At 42.7% G+C, this 27,932-nt stretch overlaps 1 protein-coding gene across 1 annotated transcript in view; it reads left to right on the forward strand.

Annotated features, from left to right (window-relative positions):
* Nucleotides 1-4,420: 4,420 nt before the first annotated feature.
* adamts3 (ADAM metallopeptidase with thrombospondin type 1 motif, 3) overlaps nucleotides 4,421-27,932 on the forward strand; it is a 144,727-nt gene continuing 121,215 nt past the window's right edge. Inside the window, exons 1-3 of the mRNA XM_077600895.1 lie at nucleotides 4,421-4,693; nucleotides 4,954-4,975; nucleotides 15,829-16,226. Coding sequence (XP_077457021.1) covers nucleotides 4,631-4,693; nucleotides 4,954-4,975; nucleotides 15,829-16,226 — 483 coding nt within the window. The 5' untranslated portion in view covers nucleotides 4,421-4,630. The remainder of the gene's footprint in view (nucleotides 4,694-4,953; nucleotides 4,976-15,828; nucleotides 16,227-27,932) is intronic.

A 27,932-nucleotide genomic window follows, 5' to 3' on the forward strand; every position in this document is an offset into this window, starting at 1 on the left:
CAAAGTCCACACAGGTGGACCGACCTGGAATTGAACCCAGGACCCCAAAGCTGTGAGGCCGACGCGCTACCCACCGGGCCGCTTAGACAACCACCCGTCTTTTCTAATTCACATGAAATAAATCTTATTAGTGCATTAGATCAGCAGCAACACAAATAAATGACTTCCAGGCAACTGAATGTGAGACTCAATATAGTCCCAATTCAGCATTTGGCAAGCATCGTTTAATTTATGTCAATTATACCCAGCCGTCTTTTTGGAATTTTTATTGCACTCCGCTAACCCCGCGGTTTGTGACGTGGGTCATTGTGACCAGGACATAACCACTTCTGCGAAAGACGTCACGTTTCATTGTGTTGGGGCGGGAAGGAGTCAAAAGGCAACATTCTTCTCAGAACCCCCCTTTTATCATATCGGTGGGGGGTCGGCACGCTCAGTTGCTCATGTAGTGTCACTAAAATTTGATCTCACCGCTAACTTAATTACATGCGGATTACATTGGTGGCTGGGGAAATCCAATGCTTAACATGGGCTTGACTCAATAATTAGTCGATGGGGGAGTACTATGTGAGATTTGCAATTCAAATATTCATTTAATGGCCCCAATATTTTATCATACATTAATGAATCATGTTTTTTGGAAACACTACTTACACGGTTCACAAAAGTTAAGCCGAGATTTTCCCATCCCTCCACCATCAGCCAATTACAAGATGAGTCCTTTATCTTCGTCCGTGTTTCCGCAGCACTGCAGGCAAGGTAAACTAAGACTCCCGTAATGCGGGCATGCAGGCGTGAAAACACGGGTTGAAAAAATCGCAGGGAAACAAGGAGACCAGGAACGATGGTCTACTCAAAAGGTTGTAATTAATGAGACCAAGACAAAGTCCAACCAAGAACAGAGAATCCAAAAATGCCAAAATGAACCAAAAGCTTGAGAATCAATCATACCTCGGACGCACACCGATACACTGACGTGACATTAACAAGGACGCAATCGGTAATGAACAAACAAAGGGTATTTAAGTACCCAAATATAGGTTTAAAAAAAGGGGCGGCCCGACGGATGAGTCGTTAGCGCGTCGGCTTCACAGTGAGGGGGACTTGGGTTCAAATCCAGGTCGGTCCTGTGTGGAGTTAGCATGTTCTCCCCGGGCCTGCATTGTTTTTTTCCGGGTACTCCAGTTTCCTCCCACATTTCAAAGACATGCATGGTAAGCTGATTGGACATTTTAAATCGCCCCTAGGTATCAGTGTTTATGGTTGTTTATCTCCTTGTGCCCTGCGATTCTCTGGCCACTAATTCAGGGTGTTCGCCACCTCTGGCCCGAAGTCAGTTGTGATAGACTCCAGCACCCCCCGTGACCCGAGTGAGGATAAAGCGGTTCCGAAAATGAGATGAGGTTTAAAAAAAAAGATACAGAAAACAGGTAGGTGACAGTTGAGGCAACAGAGACAAATAGGGGAGGTGACAACAGGTAAAAGCAAAGCACATTCAGGACAAATTACACAGGGAAAGACTAAAGACTAAATCAACACAAAAAACCAAAAGCACATGAATCTTCGCAGTACACAAAACACCAAAAAGTACATGAACCTGATGTCCTTTTGAGTTTTCCTCTGTTACGTCCCTTTATGGTTGACTGACATTAAGAATATGAACAAACTTGGCTTGTGTGTAGCATCTCGTTCTATTGACCAGGGCTAAAATAGCATCAGCAAAAAGGGTAGAGGAATAAACAACCCTGAGAGTATTTATTGTTTTTTTTAATACCATCAAATCCCCTGCGACAGGGTCGCAAATGGAATTGTGCTAATCCCCCCTAAACGCATCATTGGCAAAGGCAGTATATTCTTAAAATTTTAATATACCACTTTCATGTATTGAAATTTAAAATTTGGAATGTAGATACAGTTACCATGATAGTGCTTTTTTCGCGATTGGGTCAATTGAAACAGGCAAAAATAGTGTCTTTATGTGGGTACATAATGTTTTGTTTGTTTGTTGTTGAATGTCTAAAATGTCTTTTCCTGTATCTGCATTCACACCCTCTTGGTACTGTGACAAGGAAATTTTCCGAATATAGGATGAATAAAGTTATCCAATCCAGTCAAATGTTGTAGCTCGCTGGCTGAGTGGTTTGTGTGCCAGCCTCACAGCTCTGGGGTCCTGGGTTCTAATCCCAGCTGTGTACAAATTGCTATTATTTATATTTTTATTAATGTTTATTCCAGTGCAGGCCAGTGGAGTACTTTGGGTGCCGGCCTCACAGTTCAGGGATCGAGGGTACAATCCAAGGTTCGGACGATCCTTTATGGATTTTACACGTTCTCCCCAGGTTTGCGTGGATTTTTCTCCGGGTACTGCGTTTCCTCCCTCATCCTAAAAAATTGCATGAGGCTGCTTGAGCACTCTAAGTTGCCCCGAGGTGTGTGTGAGAGCGCGAATGGTTATCAGTCTCCTTGCGCCCTGCCTGTGTTTGGCTTGCCACCAATTCAGGGTGTCCCCCGCCTATTGATTGGTATAGGCCGGTGGTCCCCAACCATAGACCGGTCCATAGACCGGTACCGGTCCGCCAACCACCTGGTGCCAGTCCGTCAGATAAATAAAGATAAACATTTTCAATCTCGCCCTCCTACCTGAAATGAGAAAAGTTGTTATAACAATAATAATAACAATAATAATTAATAACAATAACAACAATGACAATGACAATGATAATAATAATAACAATAAAAATAACAGTAACAATAACAATAATAATAATAGTAATAATAAACCTTATTTTCTCACATATATCCTCCTGACTACTAGGATTTTTTTTTTTTGTCCAATCACATTTATTTTGAAATTTCCCAATATGTGTGAAGTAATTGGTTAAGGCTGATCAGAGGTCTTCCGGTCGATCATTAAAATATCAGCCTTGATACCTGCGTAATGTGTACCTCCTGCTGTTATTACTAATTCTCATCTCATCTCATTTTCTGAACCGCTTTATCCTCATTAGGGTCACGGGGGGTGCTGGAGCCTATCCCAGCTGACTCCGGGCCAGAGGCGGGAGACACCCTGAATCGGTGGCCAGCCAATGGCAGGGCACCTAGGGGCAATTTAGAGTGTCCAATCAACCGACCATGCATGATATTGGAATGTGGGAGAAAACCAGAGTACCCAGAGGAAACCCACGCGGGCCCGGGTAGAACATGCAAACTCCACACTGGTGGACCGACCCTTTGAACCCAGGACCCCAGAGCTGTGAGGCCGACGCGCTAACGCAGGGGTCGGGAACCTTTTTGACAGAGAGAGCCATAAACAATTCCTATTTTCTAATGTTATTTTTTTGAGAGCCATTCTCAGAATTGAAGAGTACAAATACATGAAAATGTGTGATTTATTTTTTGGTCATTTCACCACTTTTGAAGTACAAAAAGTCTCCAAATTCTCTTGACAACATTGTTATGCTGCTAATAAATCAGTATCAATGATATCATAATAATAACCGGACATAGGCGCTGTCGTCATCGTCAACAACAAAAAGCCTACTTGTCATCACACCCAGAAACTGCGTATGAGGAAATTGGTGGTGCTTCTCCATAAGCTGCGTTTACTCGGCAAAAGACCTAAATAAGTGATAGTTACTGGCTTGTAATTTGGCATTCTGCTGTTATGGATACAAGTCACTTACCTCTCACTGTCTTTCACTTACCTTCAGTCAGCTAGTAGGAGGCAGACCACCACCCAAACATCTTTTGATATTACCTCAGAAGGGAATGTGTGTTGTGTTACCGCAAATTTAGAGTTCTGATGGATTTGGGGGGAAAACTGTCCTTAAGCCTATTTGTCCGTACTTTGTGGGACCTATAGCGTCTGCCAGAGGGCAGCAGCTGGAACAGATTGTGACCAGGGTGGTAAGGGTCCCCTATGTCCCCTATCATGCATGCAGAAGAGTAATAAAAAACAAAATTATGATTAAAGTGGTGGTAGAGGTAGTGTCAACGCCACAGTGACGCTCTATTAGTGCGTTCGGGACTCAGCTTTCTCACCAGTGATTTACCTATTTTACCTCACAGGTTAGTGGAGAGCCATATGCACCCATGGAAAGAGCCACGTATGGCTCCCGGGCCATAGGTTCCCTACCCCTGCGCTAACCACTCACTCCACCATTGCTCCTTTATCTATAATTTATTTAATGATCCAGAATTGTTCTAGTCCTTACGGCGTAAAAGGCCATAAAAGTTCTCCCACTGCTTTTACGTTGGCTGTTCATTACTTCGGCTGCAGTTTGTGCGTGTGGGAAGTTAACGGAGTGGGTGGCTGCGCTCGGTGACGTCACGTACTCAGGGCAGTCCTTATTTGGTTTATTAGGCGGGGGCTCGGGGGCATCGCAAGCAGCAGGCAGGTCGCGCAGCTGTACAGCGGCCGAGACATGAGCAGCGTCGGACCAGCAGAAACTTTGCAGTGACCCAAAAGTCACCCAAAGTCACCTTAAAGAAAGTCACGCAACTCACACGCTTTGCGCCATTTGAAAAAAGACAGGAGAAACGTTTTGCCGCACACTTTTTTTTTAACTTTTTCATCTTTTTTGGGGGGAGTAAAACTTGAATTCTTATCATTTCCCTGACGAGACTCGTGATGGCCGTGCTGTCACTCGCCTTCTTCGCGTTCTTGGGATTTATCGCGACTTCAGCCGGCAAGGTAACAACTTAGCGTTGTTTTTTTTAAGTCAAATAAAGTGGGACTGACGGGGAGAGTGAAAAAAGTAGCGTGCACGTTTGACTCCCTTAAATACGCGCACTGTTTGAAATGTTGACACACGCACGTGCGCGCGCCTTCTTTACACATACTACACACTCAATGCTGTTACGTAATGCTTACAATCATGCCATTTTGGTTGAATTGCACCATCTGATTTGATGTGATGACAATTCCAATAATCTGTCTTGTTTTTCTTGCAGGCTGGTGAAGATGATCGAGAAGGTGAGTGTCCCTAAAGTCAGATGAAGTGTTTAATTTTTTTTTTTAAATCATTTTTGTACTTCCAGCTGAGAGTTTGAAACTGTCACAAAATCAGACCCCTACAATAATGATTTTTAAAAAAGAATAACATGCTCTAGGAAAGCTAATGAACATTGTTTTTATTGAGGCAAAGAATATTTGATAACAAACTGAAGCAGCAAAATGTCGAGATAATATCAGCCAAAAAAAGATGGAATGTCACCTCTCCGGTTGGGAAAGAGCCTGAGTTAGTGCGTGAGGTTGATAAATTCCATCTTGACACAGTCGGGCTCACCTCCATGCACAGCTTGGGTTCTGGTACCACTCCTCTCGAGGCGGGTTGGACACTCTTCCACTCTGGAGTTGCCCGCGGTGAGAGGCGTCGAGCGGGTGTGGGAATACTTGTTGGCCCCCGGCTTGGTGCCAGTATGTTGGGGTTTAACCCGGTGGACGAGAGGGTAGCATCCGTCCGTCTTCGGGTGGGGGGACGGGACCTGACTGTTGGGCGGAGCTGTCAACAGATCACCACCTGGTGGTGAGTTGGCTCCGATGGTGGGGGCAGATGCCGATGCGGCCCGGGAGACCCAAACGTTTTGTGAGGGTCTGCTGGGAACGCCTGGCGGAGTCTCTTGTCAGGTCCTGATGGTGGACACCGGCGGTAAGGGATGCTGTCGGGCTTAAAAAGGAGTCTTTCTGGGCCCTTTTGGTCCTGGGGACTCCGGAGGCAGCTGACAGGTAGCCAAGCGGCACGCAGCTCTGGTCGTCTCTGAGGCAGAAACCCGAGCATGGGAGGATTTTGGTGAGGCCATGGAGATCAACTTCCGGGTGGCTTCAAGGAAATTTTGGTCCACTTTCCGACGTTTCAGAAGGGGGAAGCAGTGCACCATCAACACAGTGTATACTGGGGATGGGACGCTGCTGACCTCGACTCGGGATGTTGTGAATCGGTGGGCCAAATACTTTGAAGAGCTCCTCAATTCCACCGACACGTCTTCCCATAAGCAAGCAGAGCCGGGGGACTCTAGGGCGGACTCTCCTATCTCTAGGGTTGAAGTCACCGAGGTGGTTAAAAAGCTTGGTGGCAAGGCCCCGTGGGTGGATGAGATCTGCCCGGAGTTTCTAAAGGCTCTGGATGTTGTGGGCCTGTCTTGGTTGACACACCTCTGCAACATCACATGGACATCAGGGACAGTGCCTCTGGATTGGCAGACCGGGGTGGTGGTTCCGGTTTATTAAAAGGGTGTGTTCCAATTACCGTCACACTCCTCAGCCTCCCCGGGAAGGTCTATTCTTAGGTACTGGAGAGGACGGTCCACCGGGAGGTCAGATCTCGGATTCAGGAGAAGCAGTGTGGTTTTCATCCTGGCCGTGGAACATTGGATCAGCTCTACACCCTCAGCAGGGTCCTTGGGGGGTCATTGGAATTCGCCCAACAAGTCTTCATGTGCTTTGTGGACTTGGAGAAGGCGTTCGACCGTGTCCCTTGGGCAGTCTTGTGGGGGTACTCCAGAAGTATAGGATTACGGAACCCCTGTTATGTGGGGTCTGGACCCTTTATGACTGGTGTCAGAGTCTGGTCCACGTAGGTCGGATCTGTTCCCAGTGGGGGTTGGACTCCGCCAGGGCTGCTCTATGTCACCAATTCTGTTCATCACTTTTATGGACAGAATATCTAGCCACAGCTGTAGCGTTGAGGGGGACCGGTTTGGTGGCTTCAGTATTGCATCCCTGCTTTTTGCAGATGATGTGGTTCTGTTGGCTTCATCAGGCCGTGATCTCCAACTCTTTCTGGAACGATTTGCAATAGAGTGTGAAGTGGTCGGGATGAGAATCAGCACCTCCAAATCTGAGACCATGGACCTCAGTCGGAAAAAGGTGGCATGCCCTCTTTGGGTCAGGGAACAGGTCCTTCCCCAGGTAGAAGAGTTTAAATATCTTGGGGTCTTCTTCACGAGTGAGGGAATAATGGAGCGGGAGATCGACAGGCGGATCGGTGCGGAGTTTGCAGTGATGCAGACTCTGCACCGGTCCGTCGTAGTGAAGAAGGAGCTGAGCCAAAATGCGAAGCTCTCTATTTCCGGTTGGTCTACGTTCCCACCCTCATCTATGTCACGAGCTGTGGGTCCTGACCGAAAGAACAAGATCCCAGGTACAAGCGGCTGAAATGAGTTTCCTCCGGAGGATATACGGACTCTCCCTTAGAGATAAGGTGAGAAGCTCGGTCATCCGAGAGGTGCTCGGAGTAGAGCCGCTGCCCCTCCGGACCGAGAGGAGCCAGACAAGTTGGCTCAGGCATCTGATCAGGATCCCTCCTGGACGCCCCTCGGGAGGTGTTCCAGGCACGTCCCACCGGGAGGAAGGCACGGGCCGACCTCGGACACGCTGGGGAGACTATGTCTTCCGGCTGGCCCGGGAACGCCTTGGGATACTCCCGGAAGAGCTGGATGAAGTAGCTGTGGAGAGGGAAGTCTGGGCTTCCCTGCTGACCCGCCTTTGGATAAAGTAAAGAAATATGAGATGAGATGAGAGAGACTTCTCCCCAATTTCGGGCTGACTGTCGTTTGCCTGGAGCTTGCCATTTTCGGGTCGGACTGGCGACGTTCCCGGCGGTGTTCGCTACCCCTTCACGAGTTTGCTCTAACGTCCGCCTAATATGCGTGGTAACCTTGGTTCTGGGAGACCAATAAGGTGTTGGGAGACAATTAACAAAAAATACAGGAAGTGTGTTTATGTTTCAGGGAAAGTTTGATTTAGTTTGACTTTCGTAACCTTTTTTCATATCTTGGAACAAAAGGTATTTACTATACCACTATACTATATACCTCTGTATATTATGTTTTAATAATTAATATTTTGGTGGCATGGTGGAAGAGTGGTTAGCACATCTGCCTCAATAGTTTCTGACTTTTCTGTGTGGAGTTTGCATATTCTTCCTGTGCCTGCGTTTGTTTTCTCCAGGTACTCCGGTTTCCACCCTGTTACAAAAAATGTGTGGTAGGCTAGTTGAACACGATAAGTAAGTCATGAGTGTGAGCGTGAATTGTTGTTCGTCTCCTTGTGCCCTACGATTGGCTGGCCACACATTCAGGATTTCCCCTGCATGGTGCACATAGTTGGTTTGGATAGGCGACCCCTGTTAGCATAAACTGTACCAGATAATGAATTAATCAACAATATGTTGACAACTTAATAAAAACTACATTAACTAGAAAAAGCCATTAATGATTTACAGGTCACTTCCTATTAATTTTAGCCCATTTCTGGGTCACTTTGTTGCCTTTGTAGCATTCCTGCGTCACTTCCTGTTAATTTCATGGCATTCCCAGGGTTTATTTTGCTTTTGGGTGGCTTTTGATTGATTTTGTCAGAGGTCGAGGAATTTCTTTTGTTAAAAAATGTTTTTGTATGTGCCATTGGAAGTGTATAGGGTAAGGACAAATATTAAACATTTGCAGAACTGTACTTTTTTTTGGCCAAAAACTCGCTGAGAACTTTTGTGCTCCATGATTTAGTGAATATTTTTTTGAATAATGTGAATCAGGCAAAAAATGTGGGACAAATAGCATTATGAATATATGAGATATTTTTGCTTTTGGTGTTGAATTATTATTATTTGTCCCAAAACTCATGTTTGCAGTCCAACCGTGAACATTTTGTGCAAATCCTAAAGACAGCTCGCCTGAATTAAGTCTAAGGTTGGCTTAGTTGGTATATTTTGCTCAGTGAAAAGCCATGCTCACATTGGTACATGCATGTTTTTTTGCTTTTTTTGGTCTTCATCTACTCCAGTCCCACACATACGCACTTTTGGTCAGGCAGCGCTTAGCTCGACAGGAAACCCAAATCCCACCTCTGGATCCCCCACATCTGTTCTCCATCGGGAGGGTAAGCGAGGAGCTGAGCCTCTACATGGTAACCCCTTATCTCCCCCTAAACTACTTTATGCGCACACTTGACCTCTTTTTGCCCACTTCCTGTTTCACAACTTTTAAAAAGTGCGTAACTCCTCCTGCAAGTTGTCACCCCGGGGCTCATATGGTCTCAATTCCTCGAGCACCCCGTTTAAGGAGTAGACATAAAAAGCAGAGTAAAATGCCCCATTAATTTAAAATGGCAAAAGTTTTTCAAACTTGTAAATGTATTTCTATATATACTTCGTGTACAGAAAGTCACTTGGAAATGCCCTAAAATCAACAATTACAATTTAAATATATCCAATACTATCTGTATGTACCTCTCAATGAATATGACAACTGACAGTGATCCCAACATTTTTGTCCAAGATAAAAAACTCAATGTAGTCCAAGAATTGAAATACTTAGGAATCACTATTGACTCACAACTTCTCTTTAAATGGCAGAAAAAAACACTCAATAGAGTTGGGTATTGGGCTTTTCCTACTCCTGCCTTATTGATTTTATCTTGTGTTTTTCAAATCACCCTGCACCAATGGACTAAAGATTGAAATTAGATCTTGGCTATAATCCTACATATTTACATGTACAGACGCTCCCCTACTTACGAACGAGTTAGGTTCCGAGCGATTGTTCATAAGTTGCTCAGTGCTATATTTTGTATTATAATTTATGTTTAAGGCCTATATAAGTATATTGAAGGTTTATATAAGTGCATTTGTATGTTTAAGGCTTGTATAAGTAACACACATTGGTTTGTACTGAAAAAAACATTTAATAACATGGAGAGAATACATACAGTACTGTATACATACATTAGAGAGAGAGAGAGATTTACTAGAAACTGTCCGAAAGAAGCTATCTAATGACGATTGCAGTTTTCTTTTTTTCATCATAAATGATGTGGTAGCACTGTATGGCATCATTCAATTGATTTGCAAACTTTGTGCAACATTCAATATTTGGGTCCTGCTGCTCAATCTTTATGTTTATAAATGGTACTGACGGTCGAACGATTCAAGTTGTATTCACATGCAACGCTTACCACTTTCTCACGCGCATCAAGCTTCGTTATTATTGCCACTCATTTCAAATGAAATGGCTTGCCTCTTCCTTGCACCTCCCTCAATAGAAGCCTTTCGCTTTTCACCAACCATATTGAATAATGGATGCACGAGATATTTAATGATAAAAATGACAAAGGTTCTTTGCGCACTGGAGATATGTTCACGCACTTCCGCACTGCAACGAACTGGGCAGAGGAAGGTAGATGCTGGGTGAGCTGAGCTCTCACAGCGCCAGGCGTCGGTATTAGCGGCGGAAAGAAGCACTACTCGGAAAAAGGCGTGCAATACAAAATTGAACTTACGAACATTTTTCGACATAAACGCAATTTGCAGACATGTTCGTATGTACCGTTGTTCGTAACTCGAATGTTCGTAAGTAGGGGAGCGTCTGTATGTTTATTAATATGTAATGTCCCTTTATTAAACAAATCAAACTCAAAGTGCAGAAGAAGTCACCTCAGATTGCCCTGAAAATGTACAGGAATTGACTCAAAATCAACAGGAAGTGACCCAGTACCCTAAAATTAAAAAGGAAGTGACCATAAGTCCCGTAAAATTAACCAGGAAGGGACCCACAATTATCTAATTGCCTGGCATTGACAACATCTTATTTCTCATCTCATTTTCTGAACCGCATTATCCTCACTAGGGTTGCGGGTAGTGCTGGAGCCTATCCCAGCCCGACTTCGGGACAGAGGAGGGGGACACCCTGAATTGGTGGTGAGCCAATCGCAGGGCACAAGGAGACAAACAACCATTTATGCTCACACTCATACCTAGGGGCAATTTAGAGTGTCCAACCAACCAACCCATGTCTTTGGAATGTGAGAGGAAACCGGGAGAAGAGGCAAACTCCACACAGGTGGACCGACCTGGTTTTGAACCCAAGTCCCCCCTGTGAGGCCGACGCGCTAACCACTCATCCGCCGGGCCGCCCATTTAAACTGTGAAGACCCTAGCTGTGAATGCTGATATTTCATTACCATCGACGGTGCTAGATGTCTAATCCATTTGGATTGGTTTGGCCGAATATTTGAATGTTTTGTCTTTCCAGTTTGTGCCTCATTAGATGCTTTCAGACTGCAGGCATATCTGGTTCCAACTGGACTTTTCCTCAAACCTGAGTTTTAATGATGACTGTACACACCAGTGGTCTCCAAACTATTCCACAAAGGGCCGCAGTGGGTGCGGGTTTTCATTCCAACCCATTGAGAGGACACCTTTTCATCAATCTGGTGTCCTACAAGTGCAATCAGTGGATTGAAATCAGGTGCTTCTTGTTTTCGGCAGAAATCTCATTGGTCAAAGTGTCTGTGCTGGATTGGTTGGAACAAAAACCTGCACCCACAGTGGCGATCGAGGACCCCTGATATACAGTATTTCTAGAAGGTTCTGGTCCTTACTAAAACATCTGATATTTTGCTGTGGTAATTAAGTCGTCTTTGAGCATACAGGGACATTTCAAACAGTTAAAACCCATCTGAACGGTTAGAACTGGGATGCATCTTGTCCATATTCAATATGAAATTAATCTTTAGCCTAAATCAGCTAACAAGCCAAAGGCAGACTACACCCTAAACTGGTCGCCAGTCAGCTGCAGGGCACATAAAGAGACAAATGACCATGCGCATTCATACCGCCACCAGCAGGAATCGACCCCGTACCTGCCCTCAACAAAGTCATGCGCATGACCCTCTACACCACGAGGCGGCTGTACCCAGAATTTAAAAGTAAAATACACGAAGTGTATGCATTTTTTGTCATTCTACCACAAAAAGTATAACAAGTCTTTATTTTGACAACATTGCTGATGATAATTAATGAGTATCAATGAGAGAGTGCATGCAAAATAGTCTAATGTAAAAAAGAATTCTGATTAAAGCAGCGCTAGAGGTAGTGTTGGCGTCTCAGTGCTGACATGACATGTCCAATTGGCGCGTTCGGCACTCTGTTCTTTCAGTAGCAATTTCCATATTTTATCTCACAGGTTAGCGGAGAGCCATATGCATCCTTCAAAAGAATTTTATGGTATACTACTGTGTCTCCTTTCATGCCAGTTTCTTGAGTCGGTTGATTTATTTTGATACTCTTTGTTAGAGATGTTTTGATGGGACACCGAGAGCAGTTGACACACTGGCCACAATTCTCTGATGCGGTGACACCTGATGGAACTTATCATTTCTGCAAGCAAGGTTGTGAACTGGCTCATTCCATATTCAGAAAATAGGATTTTGGTTGTGTCATGTAAATTCCTTTGGTTTTTGAGAAAGCTTTCTCGCAAGCCATGGAATGGTGCGAGACAATCTAAGGTGTAGTCTGCCTTATCACTACCTTTACAATTAAATGAAGTCTATGCGGCGCTTGTTTTTAATAATACGTTGATAACTTGAATAGAAGGTTCGACCCCAGGTGGGCCTCCACCGTGTGCTGTTTGCATGTTCTCCACCCACACCTCAAAACATGTAGGTTAAGCTGGTTGAACACACTGAATTGCCCCTAGATGAGTGTGAGCATGAATGGTGATCCGTATCCTTGTGCCATGCGATTGGCTGATCGCCAATTTAGGGTTTGTGCCCGTAGTTGGCTGGGATGGGGACCAGCACACCCCACAACCCTTGTGAGGATAAGTGGTTCGGAGAATTTATGAATATTATGTACTATACTGTATGGCATGTTGGCACGCTATGCAGTGACACCATGTTGCTATGTTCAAAACTTTTACTATATGAGTGAAATATAATTTGTTCCGGTGGTGTGTATAATGTATTTGTTTTTTAGTATCAACTTATATGTGTAAGGTATTGTTGTGTTGAGCCTCATTAAACTACTGGGCACAGCTGCAGAGTGAGGCACTCCTGTCCTCCTGCCTCATGTCAGGGGGCAATAATGACATCAGTAATGAGGCATAGTGATGTGAATCCATGGTGAGGCTGAGTTAGCAGTTGCCTCTTAGTATTTGAATGGTAAATTTGAAAATGAAAATTGAGCCATTTTTTTCCGTTCATTCATTCATTTATTCATTTATTCAGACATCTTCCATACTGCCCATCCTTGAAAGGGTTGCAGGGTTTGCTGCAGCCTAACCTAGCTGTCTTCGGGCGAAAGGCACACAGAGAGACAGATCGTCACTCACTCTCACAATCACACTGTCACAGAGTGGGAATCGAACCCAGATTGCCCACACCAAAGTCAAACAGAAGAACCACTGCACCATAGGGTGAATTCATCAATATTTTCTCATCTCATTTTCTGAACCGCTTTATCCTCACTAAGGGGGTGCTGGAGCCTATCCAGTCAATCACAGGGCATAAGGAGAAAAACAATCATTCACGGTCACACCCATACCTAGGGGCAATTCAGAGTGTCCAATCAGCCTACCATGCATGTTTTTGGAATGTGGGAGGAAACCGGAGTAGCCAGAGAAAACCCACAGAGGCCCGGGGAGAACAAGTAAACTCCACACATGTCGACCGATCCGGATTTGAACCCAGGTCCCCCACTGTGACGCTGACGCGTTAACCACCTAGCCGGCGGGCCGCCCAATTCAGCCGTCTTGAAAGGTAAAATGTTTCTAAGTTAAATGAAAAAGAACATTTCAACTGAATAAATGTACCAATTTTATACATTTGTAATTTTATATTTTCACCAAAACTTACCTCCACCCCTAACTGCACGATTTTAGAGGATTCCCAGGTGAACTCTTGGTCACTCTGGGTCATGTCACAAAATAGCTTTTACAATTTTGAATTGGAGCCACCTCATGGTGTAGAGGTTCACTCGCCTTACTTCGTGTGGGCAGGCGTGGGCTCAATTCCCGGTGGTGGCGGTATAATTGGGAATACGAATGGTTGTTTGTCTCTCTGTGTACCCTATGACTGACTGGTGACCAGTATAGGGTGTGGTCTGCCTTTAGCCCATAGACAGCTGGGTTAGGCTCCAGCAACCCCTGCAACCCTTTCGAGGACGGGTGGTATGGAAGATGAATTAATTAATGAATTTTGAATTGGAAGAAAAAGTGTTTATTACTCATTTCTACATGAGACGTCCAAAAATGCACATATTCATTTTTTTAAGCACTTGAACGCACACCTGAGAAACATGTTTAAAAAAATATAATCTGATGAAAGAGGATAAGGCGTCATCATTGCCTCATAAAAAACCTTTGATGTTTCCAAAGCAGATGTGTTGCCGTCATCTATCATTCAGGCAGACGTGATTTTTTTTATGCTTCCTTTGTCATTGCCTGAATGTCATTTCATCAAAACTTGTGCTTGCGTCAGAATTAGCTCCAAAAACTTGAAAGCATTCTTCATCTTTTTCTTTACAAGTTTGTCATTTTTGCAGATGTGTAATTTTAGGCAACTGTTTAAATGGCTTAAACAGCGTAATTACAAGGTCTCTAGATATATGCTCAGAACCCACCCCCCAAATATTTCAATAAAAAGACGGTGCCTTTGAGTTGTTGAGGCCTTTGGTCATCTGTTTTTTTTACATTTTTATGGTGAACTGTATGAACTCATTGGCTGTCAATAGACTTCAAATCCATTTTGACTTGCATGGGCAAAAAAGAGGAACATTCACTGAAGGATGAGCATTCAAAGCCAGTTTTGTCCGTCGTTGTCAATGGCAGATGATCAGGTAATTTTGGATTACTATCCAGTTAATTTTAGGGTGCTTTTGAGTCACTTTACATATATTTTGATTTTAAATCATTTCCTGCTCATGGTCTGATATATTGGGTCACTTCGTGTTCATTTTGGGGGCATCTCTCGGTCACTTTTAGTGACACCTATTCTTGGAAAGGAATTTCTGGGTCCCCCTATGTTCATCTGTCATTTCCTGCACATTTGGGGCATTCTCTGGTCACTTTTAGTGACACCTATTCTTGGAAAGGAATTTCTGGGTCCCCCTATGTTCATCTGTCATTTCCTGCACATTTGGGGCATTCTCTGGTCACTTTCTGTTCATTCAGAAACATTTCTTGTTCACTTTAAAATGATGACAATCGTCAGGGAGGTGCAAGTTCTGGCAAAGAAAAAGGGAACACTTAGGCCACCAACCCGCTCAATTTTAGAGTAAATGAGTCGATGATTCGCTACATCAAAAATGACGAGGCTAACATTAGGAAGACATTTTCCATCACTTTTAGGAAGACATCAAACAGAGTTGCGACGTCTTATAATAACTGTCGTTTTTGTGTAAACTACTTTGTGTGCGGTCGATTGGTCGCCGGTCTTTTGGTCGCCGGTCTTTTGGTCGCCGGTCTTTTGGTCGCCGGTCTTTTGGTCACCCCGACCGCGACAACGGGCGACCAAAAGACCGGTGACCAAAAGACCGGCGACAAAACAAGGTAAAACAACAAGGTCTACGCAAAAATAAAAGCCAACAATGGCCATGAGCAGTTTCACTGAGCCAACGTGTGAGTGTATAAGAGTTTGTATGTACATGCGTTGTCCCTTTAAGAAGCTACGTCAGTCAGGGTCTTAACAAGTTCTCCAACAAAAAACATTAAAAGTCCGGGAAATTTGGAGCCTTTCTTTAGCCTAATAATTACTAGGGCATTAAGTATGACTAAATAGTAATTCGCAGTTTGTATTTAGGGAATTTGAGCAACGGTTTAAATGGTAATTATCACTTACCTTCCGGGCGACCAAAAGACCGGCGACCAAAGATCGGCGACCAAAAGACCGGCGATCAATCGACCGTGTACCAACTACTTTGGCCATATGCAAAGCTGAATGCCGAAAATACATAGCCTTGGATCCACAGTCCCTCCGTACAGGCTTATTATCTGGAAAATACGGCACGTTTGGTCTTTTCTTTTTATTTACCAGTGTGGTGGTTTGTGTTGCAGTTCAACTGTCGCGGCGTCTGAAGGAATTCGGGCTAGTCACCCCCTTCAGCACCGACGCCCACGGACACTTTCTATCCCACCTGCTGTCGGCCACCCACAAGCAGCGGGTCAGGAGGGAAGCTTTGACCGCCACCACCGCTCAAGATCAGCGGCTCTTCTTTAACATCAGTGCCTTTGGGAGGGAATTTCACCTGCGACTGCGGCTTAACCACAGATTGGTGGCGCCAGGGGCTACGGTGGAGTGGCACAACGACGTGGAGAGTGTCGAGGGACTTCCCCTGGGAGTCGCCGACAACGGGACTAGGAGGATAGACGCGCTGAAGACGGACTGCGCCTTTGTGGGTGACATCACGGATGTTCCCGGAGCCTCAGTTGCCATTAACAACTGCGATGGTCTGGTAAGTCCGCCGTTCGGCAATCTTCTTGACGGGCGTCTGGAAGGCTGAGCTTTTCTTTACGTCAGCATTTTTATGGTGTTTTGTTCCAAAGAGGCTTTTTATTCTGAGGTTTGTTACGCTTGAGCGGGTGTTAATCGATGAAGGCCTTCGAACCGCCCATTCCCAACATAAAACAGGAGTGGGCTTTTGTGCGCTCAGGCCAACCGGACCTCCCTGTCAACCCTCGTAAAACTTTTGTGGTATTTAGGGAATGAATAACCCGCATCCGAGATTCCATTGGTGATGCTCTACATTTAGGGGTTGTCCATTCAAAATTCCCCATCATCTACTAATTTTGGTTTTAACACTTTTTTTCTTCTTTTTCAAAACTCATCTTTAGTTCTCAATTTTTTTTGTAGGAAAAAAAAAACATTTTGTCATAGTGTCTTATTTAAAATTGTAGTTTCAGAAATGTAAGGATCCAGAAATGTTTTTTTTCTTCCTCAGAACAAAGCTGTTTGTAGTTTGTCTTTTTTTTGGAAACAAAACCCAACTGTAGTTTGCCCTCTTTTTCAGAAACATAACTATCTGCAGTTTGTCCTTAGATTTTTCCTTTTATAGAAACGGAGCCATTTGGATCATGTTTTTGGATAACAAAGTTGTTTGTAGTCTTTTTTTCCCCAAGAAATAAAATATTTTTTGTTGAACTTTTTAGCACATAAAGCCATCTGTGTTTTCTTTTCCCCCCAAAAGAAAACGATCTGTAGTTTTTTACATTTTTTTTCTTTTTCACAAACAAAACTTTCATTAGCTTCTGTAACGTTCATGTGGCGTCAAGCGTGGAACGTAGCGTAGGACCCAAATGCAGGAAAGCAGTCAAGGACTTGGATGGAATGCTCTAACAAAACGTTTAATAAAACGTGGCAAGGGTGTCAAGAAAATAACAATGACGTAGGATCAAATAACAAAATCAAACCTGACTGGAAGACAGGAGACGAGGTACATGGAACATGGTGTGATATTTTGGTATGAGGTAAACAAAGTTGACGATCCGACAATGACTCACAAACACACAGGGTTTAAATAGACACACAAGGGCTGATTACCAAATCACGAGCAGCTGGTTACCAGAGGAAAGGAAGCCCGTAGGGACAAAACAGGCGAAAAGCACACATACACACATGCCCCCAAAGCCCTAATAAGCATCCCACCCAACAGAAACCAAAACTTTTGTAGTTTGTCTTCTATTTTGGAAAGACTACCATCCATTGGCCCCCTTTATGGAACTTTGCATTTTTGGAACATTGCGGATTGAATTTCAGGGAGACCAGTTGGCTGTGATTTCAGTTAGGTGGTAGCTAAACTTGTCTGTTTATGGAAAAATAAAAAAATGTGAATAGTATTAGATGATTCCTATCTAGAACAGTAACACAACAATCTCTGCTTGTAACAGCTTATCTTTTTTATCGGTTATCCAGTGATCTTTTACTCTGGCCACGGAAACAGCTCGCGTTGAAATCACGACGTCAGATGCCCAACATCTAAGAATGTACAATTGAGAAGATTATGTGCTATTAGGGAAATTTTCTTTTTAGGTTTCGTAGTTGGCAAATGGAAAGGGATGGTGAGGCATATTTATGTGCTCCATAAAGATAGCAGAGTAAACCGCATTGCTGTTACGAGTAGATTTTCCATCTTGTTAATGCAGGAAGTTTAAATCCCAGGCAACAGTGATGCATGCTCAAGTGGCACTGCCTCATTAAAGTCTGTTTAGATAATGCAGAGGTTATCAAAGTCATTTATATATATATATATATATATATATATATATATTAGTGGTGTACCGTCAGGGCCTTCAAGGCCTTCTCTGCTGGCCTAAGAAATATCTGAATCACAGACTGATGTTAATTATATTTTGTCCATGAATACTTATTAAATAATTCCAAATTGTCTGTTAGCTTCCTTTCATTGCTTTTCCCCCTGGTTACACTGCTTCCAGATGTGTGTTTTCATATTGAAGCATTTAACCAATTACATTTAAGCCATTATTTGTTGCTAGGGTCAGAAATCTGCCTTAAGGCCTTCGCAATCTGTTTTGCAGGCTCTGCTGCATTAAACAAGCATCGATAAGACATTTGCTTTAACCAATCAGAATTCGATTTGGTGACACCAAGGCCTTCTCGCAGGCATAGGGATACGTCATTGCCTTCTCGCATGCATAGGGATACGTCATCGCTTTCACCAACTATGATTGGCTTGTGATAGAGTGGACTAGCCAGAGCTACCAAACTGTATCTGGAGCGAGCTGCACAAGCAAATGTATTGTTGTGTTGATTTAATAGCGGTATTGTCAACCTGACGGAGGAGAAGAAATGGATTTGTTTGCAGATTTACTGTCAAAGCCATTTTCAAGACGGACTTTTTAAGAAAAAAAAGCTGGAAAGGTCGGACAACTCCAAAGCAAGCAAGCCTGTCACAACTAGGAAGGAACATTTTCAGCACTAAATCGAATAAAAACGAATGCCAGAAATACGACAGGACAGGCTCGACTTTCAGCATTAGCTTCGATGGTGATAGAAAAGGAGGAAAGAAAGGAGGATGGATGTTGTGTATAGTTAAAAATGATTTTTGGTGAGTAAAATATGGCTATATTCCTAAATAATATTTCAATTGTATGAGGTTATTATTGATTATTTTTTATGTGTCGCATCTGTAGCTGCAGTAGAGGTTTTATAGCCATAAAATAGTTTTTGCTGAAGGCATCACTAGGAAATGCACGGACCGCCACTGATGTAAATAGTTAACAGAATATTTACAGCGGGCAGTCTATATATATATATATATATATATATATATATATATATATATATATATATATATATATATATATATATATATATATATATATATATATATATATATAGACTGCCCGCTGTAAATATTCTGTTAACTATTTACATTTTAATGAAAAACATAATAATAAAATAACAACTGCCAAATATTCACCCCTCCCTGCCGAGTAAATTTGCCGTCAATGGCAGCCAATGAGTGGGGGTTGAGCCAAGGACCCTGAAATAGAAATAGTTGGGCAGCACATATAAATGGAAAATACAACAAAAAAATAAAGTTTTTGTATTTTGACTCTATGGCTGCCATTGACGTAGCTTGAAATTCAATCCATCCGAAATGGGAGGGCTTGTAGTTAATGCTCATGTTTCAGGGCCATTAGATCAATGAAATGTGTACCTTTCTTAGGCCAGATGTGGCCCTGCCCCAGGCCTTGAAAGCTTAAAAGTAAAATTGGACTATGAAATGGAACAAATTAAAAGCAGAAATGGACCTTCCTCATGGATGTAAACCCCTGTGGCTCTTGTCTTTTACAACTTTACTGTTCCACTTTAAATCAGTGGCTACCATTCATGCCGAGAGACTTGCAATTGATTTAAAGTGATTAATTAATGAAAAATATGCCAATTTAAGACTAGTTGCCTATACATGCCAGTCCAAATGGATTGGATGTCTGTCGCTGTCATTCGCAGCCAATTGATTTATTTACATATTTCACAAAATGCAGATTCTAAGAACTTTTCACAGAATTACAAGTTACACAAACTATACTTGGAGTAAAATCACAAGCATGTTGAAGTTGTTTGTGAAGTTATTACTGTATATACAGTGGTACCTCGACATACGAGCATTTTGAGATACGAGTAAAATTTCGAGCAAATAATTATCTCTAGATACGAGAAATTTTTCGAGATACGAGAAAGACAGGTGGCCAAGATATGAGAGGCTGTTTATCATTGTAGCGCACTGTCTTTTTTGCCGCATCTCTTTTGTGTATAACAGATATCTACGAGCACTGGGCGGAGGGTTGCATTTTTTTCAGTGTTTTTTCCGTCACTCAGCGTGAATGCCGGAGCGATCGCTAATATGAGGAGTATAGTATACAGATAATAATAATAATAATCGGACATAGGCCATGTCGTCATTACCACAACACAAAAAAGCCTACTTGTCATCACACGCAGAAACTGCGTGTGACGAAATTGATGGTGCTTCTCCATAAGCTACGTTTAATCGGCAAAAGACCTAAATAAGTGTAAGTTACGGACTTGTAATTTGTCATTCCGCTGTTGTGGATACAGGTCGCTTACCTCTCGATTACATACAGGTCGCTTACCTCTCGATTACCGCACACTGTCTGCCACTTACCTTCCTTCAAGTCAGCTAGGAGGCGGCAGATCACCAACCAAACATCTATTCATATGCCGCAGAAGGGAATGTGTGTATGTTAGCGCGAGTTTAGATGTCTGATGGATGTGGGGAAAAAACTGTCCTTAAGCCTATTTGTCCGAGCTTTGTGGGACCTATAGCGTCTGCCAGAGGGCAGCAGCTGGAACAGATTGTGACCAGGGTGGTAAGGGTCCCCTATGATGTGCTTGGCTCTGCTGAGGTAACGCGGGCTGGCAATGTCTTCAAGTGAGGGCAGAGAGCAGCCGACAATCCTCTGGGCAGTGTTAATCACTTTCTGCATGGCCTTTTTGTCTGCCGCCGTGCTTCCAGCGTACCACACTGTGATGCCGTACGCCAGGATGCTCTCTACAGTGGTTCTATAGAAGGTTCTCAGAAGATTGGAGCCCAAGTTGTTCTTCCTGAGCACCCTGAGGAAATGGAGTCGTGTCTGAGCCTTCTTCACCACTGCCGTGGTGTTTGTAGACCATGAGAGCTTGTCCGTGACGTGGACCCCCAGGAATTTAAAGGACTGGACCCTGTCTACACATACTCCATTTATGAGGAGTGGGGCCAGATCTGTGCCGTGTTTGCGAAAGTCCAAGATTATTTCTTTAGTTTTCGTGGTGTTCAGTGTGAGATTGTTCACCGAGCACCACGAAGACAAATTGTTGACCTCATCTCTGTAAGCCGACTCATCCCCTCCTGAGATGAGTCCGACCACAGTGGTGTCGTCAGCGAATTTGATGATGGCGTTAGACTGGTGGGTGGGTGCACAGTCGTAGGTGTACAGGGAGTACAGAAGAGGACTCAGTACACAGCCTTGAGGGGAGCCAGTGCTTAGTGTAATGGAGGAAGAGAGGTGGGGACCAAGTCTAACAGTCTGTGGGCGGTTGGTCAAGAAGTCCTTTATCCAGCAGCAGATTGAAGAGGATAGTCCAAGGTGGGAGAGTTTGTCAGTCAGAATGTCCGGTTTTATGGTATTGAAGGCTGAGCTGTAGTCAATGAAGAGCATCCTCACGTAGTTCCCAGGGTGTTCCAGATGGCTCAGTGCTGTATGAAGAGCAATGGCAATAGCATCATCAGTGGACCTGTTTGCCCTGTAAGCAAACTGGTGAGGGTCAATTGAGGGAGAGATTGTATTCCTGATATGGCGGGCTACCAACTTTTCAAAGCAGCTCATCAAAGCAGATCAAAGGAGCAGATGCTCCCCTACTTACGAACATTCGAGTTACGAACAACGGTACATACGAACATGTCTGCAAATTGCGTTTATGTCGAAAAATGTTCGTAAGTTCGATTTTGTATTGCACGCCTTTTTCCGAGTAGTGCTTCTTTCCACCGCTAATACCGACGCCTGACGCTGTGAGAGCTCAGCTCACCCAGCATCCACCTTCCTCTGCCCAGTTCGTTGCAGTGCGGAAGTGCGTGAACGTATCTCCAGTGCGCAAAGAACCTTTTTCATTTTTACCATCAAATATCTCGTGCATCCATTATTCAATATGGTTGGTGAAAAGCGAAAGGCTTCTATTGAGGGAGGTGCAAGGAAGAGGCAAGCCATTTCATTTGAAACGAGTGGCAATAATAACGAAGCTTGATGCGCGTGAGAAAGTGGTGAGCGTTGCACGGAAATACAACTTGAATCGCTCGACCGTCAGTTCCATTTATAAACATAAAGATCGAGCAGCAGGACCCAAATATTGAACGTTGCACAAAGTTTGCAAATCAATTGAATGATGCCATACAGTGCTACCGCATCATTTATGATGAAAAAAAGAAAACTGCAATCGTTATTAGCTAGCTTCTTGCGGCCAGTTTCTAGTAAATCTCTCTCTCTCTCTCTAATGTATGTATACAGTACTGTATGTATTCTCTCCATTTTATTAAATGTTTTTTTTCAGTACAAACCAATGCGTGTTACTTATACAAGCCTTAAACATACAAATACACTTATATAAACCTTCAATATACTTATATAGGCCTTAAACATATATTATAATACAAAATATAGCACTGAGAAACTTACGAACAAATTCAACTTATGAACAATCGCTCGGAACCTAACTCGTTCGTAAGTAGGGGAGCATCTATATTACTTCTCATTGGCTGCTCATAAGAACATCAGGGGCACTGGCTCTTTCCCCCGCAACTCCTCGTATAATATCTCTGGTCGCAACTACCTATTTTTAATGTCTCTGCGAGCACTGGGTGGAGCGTTGCATTTTTAGAATGATGTAGAATAATTATTACTTTTCAACATTTGCCTATCAACGAAAATTTGCCTCTTAGCCTGAAACACGTTTTTATCAGCAGGGCGGGATACTAGGCTGGTAGCTGTTGTAAGCAAACCAGCGACTGTGTGATGGGCCATGGATCCCAAGGGGAAAAAAGAAAAAAACTGAGGAAAACAGATGATTGAACATTTGTTGGACTCAGTCATTTGCATTCATTGTCAATGCAGAACTTGTCAATTAACACAAAGAGCGTAACAAATGTCTGCTGGCTTTTCTGCAGTCAGGTAAGGCATGCTAGATTTGCAGTCGTGTATCCAATTGGAAAAGAAAGAAAAAGTGCCATTCTGGAGAAAGTAGAGCAGCGCAAAAATAGATTTACTTCACTACTGCTGCAAGGTTTCTTGCAACTTGCGAGATAATAAAGTGTGGAAAACTGTTCACAGATGGTGAAGGGTCATGCTATGCATGTTCCATTTTGTTGTGGTTTTGTCAAATCATCAAATTAAAACTCATCAAAAATTGGATTTCTTTATTGTGTTTCTTGAATTTGATCAAAGCAATGAAACATAATTCATGAATATTGTAATGAAGTTAAACTTGAGGTGGCATTGTACAACAGAGCAGTCACGTGCTGCATCGTTCTCAACAGAATGCACTGTAAATATTTTATCATGAATGTTCATGATTTATTTGTAGCAAACTTAGTCATTTTGGTAGTATAGATACATAGAGCATGGGTTGCCTTCATTATAAGACTTTTGATTATCTGTGGCTCCAGACATAATTGTTTTTTTTTTGTACAATATGGCTCTTTCTATATTCTGGATCTAGCCCCATCAATGGCAGACAATGACTTAAAGCAGCATTTGACATATGTCACACCAGGGTGTACTTTTCTGAATTCGATAGGTTGTAATTTAATTAACCACAACCACAAGCTTTAATCATTTTCTTTGTGAAATAAAGCAAGAAAGAGCAAATCATGGTTTTAATCAAATTTTGCTGTTGGCCAGGGAGCCAGAGTTAACAGGTTATTGGTAGCTTAAATTCAAGTCCTCCTTGTCAGATTCAAGAGGCCTTGGATCATCGATAGAATCTTCAGGAGGTGCCATATATATATATATATATATATATATATATATATATATAATATTATATATATATAATATTATATATATATATATATATATATATATATATATATATATATATATATATATATATATATATATATATATATATCAGTGGCGGGCCATGAGGGCCTTCAAGGCCTTCTCTGCTGGCCTAGGAAATATCTGAATCATATTATATTTTGAAAATCACCCTCCTGGCCTGGTTTTAATGTCTGAAAAGCTCCAGTATTTGTATTTAATCATGAAATGCTGCTAGGAAGTGGATTTTACCCTATTTTTGTGCATTGATTTATTGGTTGTTTTCTATGTGTCGCAGCTGTAGCTGCAGTAGAGGTTTTATAGCCATAAAATAGTTTTTGAGGGTTGGATTGAATACGTTGAAGGCGCTACCAGAAAATGCACGGACCACCACTGATATATATATATATATATATATATATATATATATATATATATATGTATATATATATATATATATATATATATATATATATATATATATATATATATATATATATATATATATAATCTACGAGGAGACGTAAAACCATGCACACTCATACTTAGGGGGAATTTAGAGTGTCCAATCAGCCTACCATGCAGTTGGTTGGGGTAGGCTATGGACAATGAATGGATGAAAGATTATCTCAAATAAACAAAATGAAATGATGAGTTACTTAAACTCACAGCGTGATTGGCTCACTCCTCTTGCGCCTGTGTCGAGAGTTGAAGTGTCGCTAAATGCTATGGAGGAAGCGTGTCGCTCTTTGATGCGTCCTGTGCGAGGTTTATGTTTTACGACTCCTTAATTATAGCCATGGGTCTGGTGGCTTCCTGTGTCTGCTAGCTCAAGAGCTGAGCAATGGGCCGCGTTTCAAGCAAACAAGCTATACGTAAAACGCATCTGATGCAATGCAGTCCTTAACGGGGATTTTTCTTTGTTGCAAAGGTCCTCCCACATATAATTTTAGTACCTATTTTTCATTTTTGACACGCTGTACAAACCCACATGCTCTGATCAATTCAGACAGTACATGAAAACCATTTCTCTCTTTTTTTAATTGGTAGGCATACAGAGTTATTCCATAGAATTACATTTATTCATTCATCCATTCATTTTCTGAACCGCTTTATCATCACCAGGGTCGCGGGTGGTGCTGGATCTTATCCCAGCTGACTTTTCAGGAAGTGGGGGACACCCTGAATCGGTGGCCACGCGCACACTCATACCTAGGGGCAATTTAGAGTGTCTAACCAGCCTACCATGCATGTCTTTGGAATGTCGGAGGAAACTCGGATACCCGGAGGAAACCCACGCAGGCCTAGGGGAGAACATGCAGACTTCACACAGGTGGACCGACCTGGATTTGAACCCATGACCTCAGACCTGTGAGGCCGAGGTGCCAACCACTCAAGCCACCGGCCCGCCTAGGTGTTTAAGATAATTCATGGAAAATGAGTTCTGGCCCAGTGCCCTGCTTTTTGGCATATCTTTTAAAGCGTTCCATAGTTCAACAAGGGTTACCAGAGCACCTTGCAACTGTCTGTTATCTGCTGATATTGGCTGGATGTTACGATTAATGACAAATGAGCCATTTTCCTTTTCATTTGGCTCATTTAGAGTATCGTTTTTTATAATAACTGTAAAATATTACAATTTTCTTTGCGGCTATTGTGTAGGTTTGTTGAAACTAATGATTTTTCTTAGCTAAGTTCAAATTAATTAGCGAGGAATTTCCAGAATTTCTTGTAATTCTCGAAGTTAGTATCTTGAACTTTTTTTTTCCTGGATAACATGCTATTTAGTTGTTCTTCACCTTTAGAGGTCCTTTTAACTTTCTTTCATTAACTAAGTTAGATGAAATCACATTCTAGTAATTTTCAATTTATTCAGTTTCATTGACAGTAATAGACGTTCGATTCAATGTAGGAGGTTTAAGCCAAAAACCAATAGGAAGTGACTTGAAATTATCCGAAAGTGAACTGGAAATTCCCCAAAATTATCAGTGTCCAACTGAAAGTGACTCAAAATACAATAAAGTGTTTAAATACCCCCCAAATTAATGGAAAACGACCAATAGACGCCCAAAATTAACAAAGTGACTTGTATATGGCAAAAAAAACATGGCAAGTAAACTGAAACCAAAAAGAAGCGCCCCAGAAATACCCACAATAAACAGGAGATGATCCGTGACCCAAAATTATCAAAAGGTGACCCAAAATCAATAGACCAATGTACAGGAAGCAATCTAGAAATGCCCCAAATGATCAGGAAGTCACTCAAAGTCACCAGAAATCCACCCCAAATCAGCAGGTAGTGACCGTCAATGGCAGGGAATGAGTTAATCTTGTCTACAAACAAATAAGCCTCAAAAGTCATCGAATTGGACGTGCGGTGATGAAAACGAAAAACATCTGTGATGAATTTTGCTGAGCTTGTAAAAATGAACAGTATGTTCTTGTGGTTTTAATGACAGTTATTGCTAAGGCCCGAGTACACCTGCTACTTTTGATCATTGACATTGTAAATACTATAGTCACTGCCGGCCACGGATGGGGGGAAAAGTACTCATACTTAGTCCTTATAGGGAAAAAGAAAACGTCCCGGCAGAAATAATCTTGTTTATAAGTAACTGTATGAGGATGCTTTGCTTTCCCATGGGTCACTTCCTTTAGATTTTCGGTCACTTGCTATTTATTTGAGGCCATTTTTTTGCTCAAGTTATTGGCTGCCATCGATGGTGCTAGACATCCAATCCATGATGTAGGAGGGTTGACAGTAAATGAACAAATGTTCAGCAGATTAGTTTATTGGACTTGAAATTGCTGGGTAGGTACTATGATGAAAAGAGAGGGTCAAATACGGTGATGCTTTGAATTTGCCTTTTTAGGCATAAGTCTGCTATCATTCCTTGTTTAAGTCCAATATGTTTTGATTGGGCGGTCTCGTGGTCGAGTAATTGGCGCGTCAGAGCCACAGTTCTGAGATCGAAGGTTCAATTCTGAGTCCAGAGCTTCCTGTGGGGGGTTTACATCTTCTCCCCAGGCTTGCGTGGGTTTTCTCCAGGTACTCCAGATTCCTCCCACATTCCAAAAACATGCACAATGGGCTGGTTGAACACTCTCAATTGCCCTTAGATATGAGGATTAGGGTTATAGTTCCTTGCTGTTTTTATTACTTTAGTTAAAGTAGAACTAATTGTCTTCAATTTAAATATAATAACTTATTAATTGATTGAAGGCCCTTGAAACTAAGTATTATTAAGACATTGTTAAAACAACTGAGAAAGTAGCATTCTGACATTTATCATTTACACCCCCACATAAAACAAACCACGTTTGTGCTTTCTTGGATTGTCATTTATTTGATCGTAACTCAGTTACTGCCTGCAATACCTATGGATGAAATTCATTCATCCATTCATTTATTTTCTGAACCACTTTATCTTCACTAGGGTCGTGGGGGGTGCTGGAGCCTATCCCAGATGACTTTGGGCCAGAGGCAGGGGACACCCTGAATCGGTGCCCAGGCGATTGCAGGGCACGAGGAGACAGACCACCTTCCACGCTCACACTCATACCTAGGGGCAATTTAGAGTGCCCAATCAGCCTACCATGCATGTTTATGGTATGTGGAAGGAAACCGGAGTACCCGGAGAAAACCCACGCAGGCCCGGGAAGAACATAGAAACTCCACACAGGTGGATCGACCTGCATTTGAACCCAGGACCCCAGAGTTGTGAGGCCGACGCCCTAACCAGTCGAGCCGCTGGGCTGCCCCCTGCGTAATCCTTTGGAATTAAAATTGAGTGTAGAAATCTATTACAATAAAATGAGTCAAGACTAAATAGCTGAAAAATCTACTTTAGTATTTTTATTTAACTTGTCAGCACAACTGCTAGGGATGAGTACCTTTTCCATCGACTTTTTATGTGGGTCACATGGCTGGGATGGGCTGCATATGGCTAGAAAGAGAGAGTAGGGGAAAAAAATGATAAGAGCAAACAAGAGAGGAATGCAGCTGACCTCCATGTCCTCAAGTGGGCGGAACGATTGGTCGTTCCCATCCTCCCCAAAGTTCACGTCGGCGGCCTCCTCGTGTAAACCGCCATGTGCACACACTGCCT

This window comes from Stigmatopora argus, chromosome 5 (genome assembly GCF_051989625.1).
Source record: "Stigmatopora argus isolate UIUO_Sarg chromosome 5, RoL_Sarg_1.0, whole genome shotgun sequence".
NCBI classification, from domain to species: domain Eukaryota; kingdom Metazoa; phylum Chordata; class Actinopteri; order Syngnathiformes; family Syngnathidae; genus Stigmatopora; species Stigmatopora argus.